At 48.8% G+C, this 9,423-nt stretch overlaps 1 gene segment (V, D, J or C); it reads left to right on the top strand.

The window, feature by feature from the left end:
- The first annotated feature begins 1,450 nt into the window (after positions 1-1,450).
- Positions 1,451-9,423, top strand: part of LOC106001643 — an 86,178-nt gene continuing 78,205 nt past the window's right edge. The window contains 2 exon segments of the C gene segment in view: positions 1,451-1,530; positions 1,633-1,936. Coding sequence covers positions 1,485-1,530; positions 1,633-1,936 — 350 coding nt within the window.

The raw sequence follows: 9,423 nt of genomic DNA, 5'->3' as shown, positions 1-9,423 counted from the left end.
CAGTGTCAGAGTGAAATAGGTCAGGAAATACACGGTTCAAAATAAAGAACTGGAGCCAGTCACCAGTGGTTTCTCCTTGTAATCCTGGCAATTCAGGAGGCTCAGATTAGAGCATCACAGCTTGAGAACAACCTCAGTTAACCACAGAAAAGTCAGAAGTAGATCTGTGGGTGAAATGGAAGAGTGCCAGCCTTGAGCAGAAAAGCTCAAGGACAGCACCCAGGTCTTGAGTTCAACCCCAGGCAGGCATTTAGTGAAAGACCCCTGACTCCTGGGATACTTTCGTCAATGGGAAGGCGCCCCAGAAAACTCAGACTCCAGGCCGGGAGATGCAATAAACAAGAGGAGTTTATTTGACGTTTGCGCAAACGGACTCTCTGCCCCGGTCAGTCAGAGAGCCGCGAGCAGCGGTTACAGGCATTTTTAAAGGCAGAAACCCTAAGATTGACACATAACACAAGGCGTCTGGGGATTGGCCCGATTAGAGGTCACTATATACTCCAGCAATCATTTTTTACTACATGGGGAAGTTTATAACACTCTTTGTAATAAAGCAATTGGCGCAGGTGATCAAAAGGAGGTAGTCACTCTGGGAGATAAGGGTCAGGGAGTTTACAGAGTTACAGGCTTGTGATTAACATTTGGCCTAGTTTGCTGAACTTGCCAGGTGGTCCTTATCTTGGGTCCCTATCTTGGGTCCCTATCTTGGGTCCCATTTAGCTACTTGGGGAATTTTCAAACAGGAACTGGAAAAACATACCTGTTAGTTCTTTATCTATGACCACAAACCTTGTCCCAGGGGCCGGCATCTGGGCTCCGAGAGACTTTTTACTCAATTCCTTATTTCCAGAAGGGAGGGGGGTTAGTGCTAGCGCGAGCAAGTTTACAAAAGCAAAATCAGCAGTTAGCAATTGTAAAATGTAATTCTAATTTTTAATCTTTCATTAGAAATGCAAATGAGTTTAGAGGGCTAAAGTCCTACAAATGTGTCGTGAGAAATTCTCTGAGCTTGTGGGTTTGCACATCCGCCACCATCCCTCCACATTCCTAGGTAGATGGTGGAATGACACAAAATGCTCTGCTCTCCCTAGAACATGGGGCACCACAGGACTCAGTGGGCCTGCCCAGCTCTGTCTCTGCGCTAACTGGGAAGCAACGGGCCTGGTGGTGAGAGGCGTCAGCCTTTACCCGTGGGTAAATTGTACCAGGAGTCACTTGTTGAGCACGTTGCACAGCAGGGTCTCTGCCTCTGGTTTAAGGATGCAACTCTAAAGTGCCATCTTCCCACTAATCACCTCAGCACAGCTTCCTCTACTTTAGTTGCCTCCTCTGGGACCTCTGTCCCAGAACTTGCTATATAGCATGCAGGCATGCAAATAGGGCCTCTCTGGACTGATGAAAACCAGCCACTCCAAGCTGAGCGAGGAGTCCCAGGCCTGCGTTCCCCAGTTGCCCCATCCAGGACGGAACACAAACCATTCACCATGGAGCTGGAGCTCAGCTGGGTCTTCCTTATTGCTATTTTAAAAGGTAATTCATGAGCAGCAAGCGATGCTGAGTGAGACTGGACATGGGTGAGAGGAATGGTGGTTATATGTGTCCATTCCTGACTGGGATTCTCTGTGTTTGCAGGTGTGCAGTGTGAGGTGCGGCTGGTAGAGTCTGGGAGAGGCTTGGTGCAGCCTGGGGGGTCCCTGAGACTCTCCTGTGCAGCCTCCGGATTCACCTTCAGTGATTACTACATGGACTGGATCCGCCAGGCTCCAGGGAAGGGGCTGGAGTGGGTTGCACGAATTGATCCAGGTGGTGGTAGCACACGGTACGCAGACTCTGTGAAGGGCCGGTTCACCCTCTGCAGAGACAACAGTCAAAGCACGCTGTACCTGCAAATGAGCAGCCTGAGAACCGAGGACACGGCCCTGTATCACTGTGCAAGGCACAGTGAGAAGAGCCAGTGGGGCCCAGACACACAGGTGCAGCAGCCTAGGCCAGCAGGCGCACCAGGACACACTGTGCCCAGGCCCGGGAGTAGAGGTCAGCCGCCTGCTTCTCCCAGTCAGGGTCTGGACTTCCTCTTAGCCTCTCCCATAGGAGATTCTGGTCCCCGATTCTGTGGGCACCGCTGATGTCTCTGAGTTTGAAAAGTTTTCTTTGAACATGAAGATTCCCAGATCCTCATGTGAATGGACACAAACCAGACTCACACAGAATGCATATCTACTCTCATAAGTGGAATCTAAGGGCAAAATTGATGACATGGAAATGGTAGAATAGCAGAAAAGAGGAAGGAGACCAAGGAGAAGAAATGGGGGAAATGTACTGGATAATGGAAGGGGAGGATGCAATATGATCAAAGTGCATTATATGCACATAAGAAAATGCCATTGGGGCTGGGAAGGTGGCTCAGTGGTAGAGCGCTTGCCTTGCATGCCTGAGGCCCTGGGTTCGATTCCTCAGCACCACATAAGCAAAAAGAAAAAAGCCAGAAGTGGTGCTGTGGCTCAAGTGGTAGAGCGCTAGCCTTGAGCTGAAGAGCTGAGGGACAGCGCCCAGACCCAGAGTTCAGGCCCCACGACCAGACCAAAAAAAATAAAAAAATAAATAAATAAAAGAAAATAAAAAAGAAAATGCCATCCTGAATTCTGTTATTTGATATAACACCTACACCAGGGTCCCCGGACTGGATCTGAGGATACTCAGGGGACTGCTAGCGAATGTATCCTGTGGAGAAAGAGACCTCAGTGGAATTCTGTGACTTGTACAGTCTTTGGATTCACACTGGAGCAAAGCGAGAGGCCCAGTGAACCATAAACACAAGTCTTACCCTCTACCCGTGAGTACTTACACACATCAAATTGAGAATTCATTCATTTCTCTTTTTTAGCAAACCCATTTTCCCACTTTTCTTCATCTTTTCCCTCCGATTGGAGGATGCAGTATCCATTCATAATACTAGGGCGATAAGCCTTCACCAGGAGCTCGGGTGTGGTTCCTGGACGCTATCGGCAACCTGAAGGAACGGCGGTTACCGTGGCACTGGGAGCTCCCACGGTCCTCTACTCCCACGTATTTGTCATGTGGACACAGCTGAGAAGTGGGACATGGAGAAGATAGAGGTGGCGTGTTGTTATTATTACAGCAGCAGCACTCATTGCTCTCCTCGTGTGACTGTATCACCTGCCACACGTGAGCTCAGCTGCTGGACTCTCAGGTCTCCTGTGGGATCTCGGTGGAGGCGGAGGGCTGGCAGACACTCAGTACAGCCAAGGCGCATGTGCCGGTGCGTCACACGAGGAGGCTGGAGGTTCTGTGCAGTGGCTCTCCTTTTCTCTCCTCATGTTTTCTCTGACTAAGTTAGACACAATCAGGGCATCTAGGGCAACTTGCTAACTTGAAGTGATCATGTGCGCACAGGACCTAATACCATGTGCTAGATACCTGCATGGCAATACTGTGGGTAATAGGGCTGTGGGTAGCAGTACTGTGGTGGGTAGAACTGGGTTGAATGATTACTGCCTGTTGCCTGACATGGTTACATGTACAACACAATTACATTGTCAGTAAACCTGGGTTTGTGTCATCAATACCCTTCTTAGGATATTTCTCCTCAGTGCCAAGTGAGGTCAAGACAGCCAGGGTGGAATATGATCTCACAATGTGTGTGCTTTTCTTTTTTGTGGTACTGGGATTTGGGACGCAGGCCCTCGTGTTTGGTAAGCAGGCACTCATACCACTGAGCCATGCCTTCAAGTCTTGGATTGTGTGCATGCACCTCCAACACCAGCACATTGGCACAATGTGTCTTCTTAAGGAAACTCCCTTGTGAGGAGAGCTTCTTCCTCCCCTGATTCCCACCGCAGGCCCAAGAGAGGAACAGATACCCACCCAGGGAGCATTCAAAATCAATTCATATGTTAATGTGCCTCATTAACACAATTGTTCTCAGTAATCCATGCTTGTGATTCCATTTTAAATTCTTTGTTGTTGGCAAAAGTTTTGTGTTTTGTGCTGTGTTCTGTTTGGTGCCGTCTCTTTCTCTAGCACTGACCATGTGGCTCTACCATGCAGTGGGCAAGAATGTCATCTACCACTGGAATTCTCGAGAACTTATGGCCAATTTTCTTTCTTTTTTAAAATTATAAGTGCATCTTTAAACTTTTGTGCATAAGTATGTGTGTGTGTGAGAACATGTTCAAAATAATCTTTTAATGCATAAGAACTGTCATCATTGTATGAGAAAAAGTAATCTTTTCTATCAAACTAGAGTCCTTCTCTCTTGTATATTGATTTTGTGGTATTGACATTTCCTGAAATTATTTGCTTTTTTATTATTATCTATACTATTTGTGACCAGCAGGCATCTAAGGAATGTAAATCTTAGGTCAAAGGGGTTAAGAGAATAAGTTGTAATTGCCAGGTACACAACTTGATCAGCTAGCCAAGATAGGGAGATATGTTTTTATCAAAGGAGTAGCAACTGCCAAGTGTGCTGCTTGTCAGGAGAAAACTTTATCAGTGGAGTCAAAATGAGTGAGGCCTCCTTTTTGGAGGGAGCTTCCCACTGACCCCATCGACCTTAAAACAAAGTGTGTGGTGGGCATAGCCACCTTTCTAACGTGGGTAATCAATTATACTTAGAATGTGAGCCTGACCCTGTGACAAGGAGGAGGCAGCGTGGATTGGGATAAAAACCTAGCAAACTGCTCTGCTGGGTGTGCCTGTCTAGCTCTGGGCAGAGTAACATTATTGCACCCTTTTGTGCAAGATTGCCTTGAGGACATGTCTATTCATTTCTGACACCAGAGAGTTGTTGTGCATTTCTAACAATAGTAACCAAGAGTTAACTGGCTCTGCAGGCCAACTGGAAAAATGGGCAGTTTTAAACTCAAACCACAAAGAAAGTCACTAGATTTGGGTTTTAACAAATGTAGCTAAGAGTTATTACATTACATTAAGAAAAACTATGTCATTTGAAGTTTGAAAAGGTAATTGCTTGTGTACTATTAATCTTGTGAGGTTTTTAACAAAGTTTATTTAAATGTTCATGTAAAACTAGATTATTTAATCTGTTGCTGTTTCGAAACTCCCATCATGACTACTCATAAGTTTTGCCTTTACAGATCTGATCTTCTGTGGCAATTACAAGCAGACCCACAGCAGGACAGATGACTCTTACAAGTCTGTCAAACTTAACTTTGGTTGTAAGTTCCAGGTAAGCCCTGCTTAAAGGCTATTTCTATTGATCTCCTTGTTGCTTAAATTCAAAATAAAAGGGTTTATTGGCTGGTATTCTCCCCTGACCGCTCAGTCTCAACCTCCCCCCCACCATGAATGTGGGAGTCAGCCAACTGGGACACCTCATCCCAGCAATGAGCAGTAACACCAACTGGAACATTATCCCAGTAAGGAGAAGAGAAGCACCAGGACAGAGCCGGTCCTGCCAACGAGGGGCCCCCAGGGGTAGGCGGAGGAACTGCTCAGAGAAGAGGGGTTGGTGGCCAATCCTAAATGGAGTCTCTGTGCTTGACCTTTCAGAAGTTACTGAAGCCGGTGGTCATCGGCATGCCTGTCTAATGCCATGACTTCTCCCCCTTCTCATTTAGAGTGGAAATGATAGGGCTGTGTAGTGGAGGATAGTTTAAAGCAACAGAGCTCTCAGACCCAGTATCTCCTCAAGGCTCTAATTGGCTGTAAATCAAGGTGCTCTCCTAGGGCCTCGAGATAAGGACACGTGGCCATTTGGACCTAAGAGACCTATTATAAAAGCTAAACATTTCTATATATTACAGAAACTCAGATAATGTTGCTTCAATCCTTCAGAATCTGCACACCTAGATTGGTGCTACTTTACCTGCTGGCCACAAACCATCAGTGTGCTCTAAAAAACTGAAAAGGTGCAGCAAAAAAAGGGGACAGCCCTGTATCCTAGAAATGCAAAAACTTAGAAAAAATGACTTTTCCTGGCACAAAGTGCTTAAAGGACAGCCATCTGTGGCAGGATGCATTCTTCTCCAGTAACCCTGCCACTCTGCATTCTTCTCCAGTGACCCCGCCGCTCTGCATTCTTCTCCAGTGACCCCGCAGCTCTGCGTTCTTCTCCAGTGACCCCGTCGCTCTGTGTTCTCCAGTGACCCTGCCGCTCTGCATTCTCCAGTGACCCTGCCGCTCTGCGTTCTTCTCCAGTGACCCTGCTGCTCTGCGTTCTCCAGTGACCCTGCCGCTCTGCGTTCTTCTCCAGTGACCCTGCCGCTCTGCGTTCGTCTCTGCTTGCCTGCTGGCCACTCGCTCAAGCTCTGGCACATATTCTTATTGAAGTCAGGAACCTTAAGCGGAGCGTCCCTACTTTTACAGGGAAGCTGCACAGACTCCCGCTGTGACTGACTGTAACTCACTCATCACTCATCAGTCTCCTTGTGCTCCTCACATCTGGAGTCGGACCGCCAGGCTTCTACCATTGACAACTCCATCTCCAGAGACCATTCTTATCCTAACCTTTGTACCCTATTCTTTATTTTAAAAACATCTTTTTCAGAAGTTCTTCATTAATTACATAACAGCAGTCACACAGGCCAGGAGCAGGTCAAAGCCATCCTGCTACTGAAGGCACCCGAAGGCCTTCCCAGCACAGACCCCGGCCCTGGTAACCCCTTGACACCCCTATGTCAGCAGGAAGCAGCCAGAAAAGACCACGACGCTCCTCAACTTTTATAGCCCCCTCGGGGTCTCAAGTGATGGGAATCGCTTTGTCCTCATAACCCCATGCTGTTCCCATGGCCACAGACCACCTCCCTGGGAACCCCGCTGAAAATCGTCTCCATGGAATGCTAGCTCTGTCCTTGAGTTGTTCTCAACAAAACTTCACTGATGGCCTTATCTGAAAGTGACCGTCTGCCACAGCTGCACAGACATTATACAGTCAGAAAGACAATCCCACCCTTGAATGTATAAAACCTTCCCCTCACACACACATACAGAGCACACAGACATTATACAGTCAGAAAGACAATCCCACCCTTGAATGTATAAAACCTTACCCCCCACACACACACAGTGCACAGGCATTACACAGTCAGAAAGATGATCCCACATTTGAATGTATAAAATCTTATCCCCCACACACACGCACACACAGTCGCATGGACATAATACAGTCAGAAAGACAATCCCACCCTTGAATGTATAAAACCTACCTCCACACATATACACAGTGCACAGACATTACACAGTCAGAAAGACAATCCCACATTTGAATGTATAAAACCTTCCCCCCCACACACACACAGCAGCATGGACATTATGCAGTCTGCCACAGCTGCAGACATTCTGAAGACGATCCCACCCTTGAATGTATAAAACCTTACACACACACACACACACACACACACAGTGCACAGACATTACACAGTCAGAAAGACCATCCCATCCTTGAATGTATAAAAACACTAACCCCCCACTCACTTCCCGCTCCTCCTTTCTCCTGCCCTGCTCGGTGTTATGTGGTCTCTGCATTCTTTCCTAACATTATGACTCAGTTTCCTAACACCAGCCATCCAGCACAGGTTGTAATGCCCTCGCCTCTTGGCCTCTGTGAAGCATATGGATGGCCCTAGTGCCTAGGTTATGAAATCTCAGCTGCAGAATGTGCCAGACCAGAGCCCCGTGGGACCCAGAGCCAGGCCTATCACACAGTATGCTCATTTAGCAGTGCAGGACAGAGAGGGCCCAAAAAGTCACCCAGGCCCTCATCCCTGGGCACTGGAACGGTGTGCTTTCCTGTGCACGGCAGGTTTAGCAAGAGCCATGGTTACAGGTCACGAGGCAGATCCTGGATTGAACAGGCTGTCCTGTCACGGCGAGGATGATCTCACAGGAGGGAGGCAAAGCCAGGCCTGACACAGAAGATGGAGGCAGAGCACAGGCAGACAGGGGACGGGGCAGGTCATGGCCTAGCACCACAGCTGTGGAGGCCGAAGGGCAGGGATTGATCCTGCAGTTCAACCCACCACTCCAGGACTGTGGCCCCACTAGATTCATTTGGACTCTGGCTTCCAGTGGTGAGGGAGAAAAATATGCACTTTACCAGAGCAGCCACAGGAGGCCCCTAGAGGGAGCCGTGGGGTAGGATGGAGCAGCCACAGGATGCCCCTAGAGGGAGCTGTGGGGTAGGATGGAGCAGCCGTGGGAGGCTCTTAAAACAGAGCCCGTGGGGTGGATGGAGCAGCCACAGGACGCCCCTAGAGGGAGCCCTAGGGTGGATGGAGCAGCCACGGGACGCCCCTAAAACAGAGCCTGTGGGGTAGGATGGAGCAGCCACATGAGGCCCCTAGAGGGAGCCGTGGGGTTGGTGGAGCAGCCACGGGACGCCCCTAGAGGGAGCCATGGGGTTGGTGGAGCAGCCACGGGACGCCCCTAGAGGGAGCCCGTGGGGTGGGTGGAGCAGCACAGAACCCTCAGGCCCCCAAACGTCCCCCCTACAGGAGGTGGGCTGTCCCCTGCTGTGCCTGATGCCATGCAGAATGCCCTGGGCAGGCCGGCGACCTCCAGGGCCTCTCCTTGGGGTAGGACCTCTGTCTAGTGGACCCTGGGAGCATGGGGCCTCCGGGGCTGAGCCTGGTGTCGGGAGCCCTGCAGGGAGTCTCTCTGCATGATAAGCTTGACTATCTCTCTGGAACATCTCTCCAGGCTGTTTACAGAATCTGGTCTTTGCATCCTGCCTCAAACAAAGACCAGGTAGCTGCTATTGACCACCTTTTCACACTGCCCTAAGCAAGCATCCTGCAGCTGCTACAGCCCAATGAAAAAGCTTCCTTATTCTAAGCATATAAATATCCCTGTGTGAAAAATAAAATTTGGCAGCTTGATCAGAATCCTTGTCTTGCTGTCCTTCTTCGTGTCTCTTGTCCCTTCCCTTCATTCCTTCTCGCTTAGGTTCATTGCCCTGGTTGAAGTCCTGCGGGTCAGGACAACTGGCGCCCAATGTGGGGCTGGAGCCTCTGACTAAGGAAGGAACGCCGTCCTCCGGGAAAACTTGGCCAAGTACAGTCTGAGATCTCGAGATCGCCTCGACAGACCCCACCGAGAGACAGATCCAGGAGGAGAGTGGGGACGGCGCAAGGTGAGTGACCCACCATGGGACAAGCAATGTCGTCACATGATCTATTTCTGTCAGACCTCAGGGAGGCCTTCAAGACACGGGGAACGCGGGTTAAGAAAAAGGATTTAGAATTATTTTTCTCATTCATAGAGGACTTGTAGGAATCATAGATGCAAAAAGATGGCAAAGAGTAGGAAATTGTTTAATAGATTATTATGAAGTCTTTGGTTCAGAAAAGGTTCCTGCTACAGCCTTTTCCTATTGGAATTTGATTAATGACATTTTAAAATGTTCTCTGTTTGATAGTGGAATTTTAAAACTTGTAAAAA

This window comes from Dipodomys ordii, unplaced genomic scaffold (genome assembly GCF_000151885.1).
Source record: "Dipodomys ordii isolate 6190 unplaced genomic scaffold, Dord_2.0 Scaffold337, whole genome shotgun sequence".
NCBI classification, from domain to species: Eukaryota; Metazoa; Chordata; class Mammalia; order Rodentia; family Heteromyidae; genus Dipodomys; species Dipodomys ordii.
This window is presented reverse-complemented; position numbering and strand designations above follow the sequence as displayed.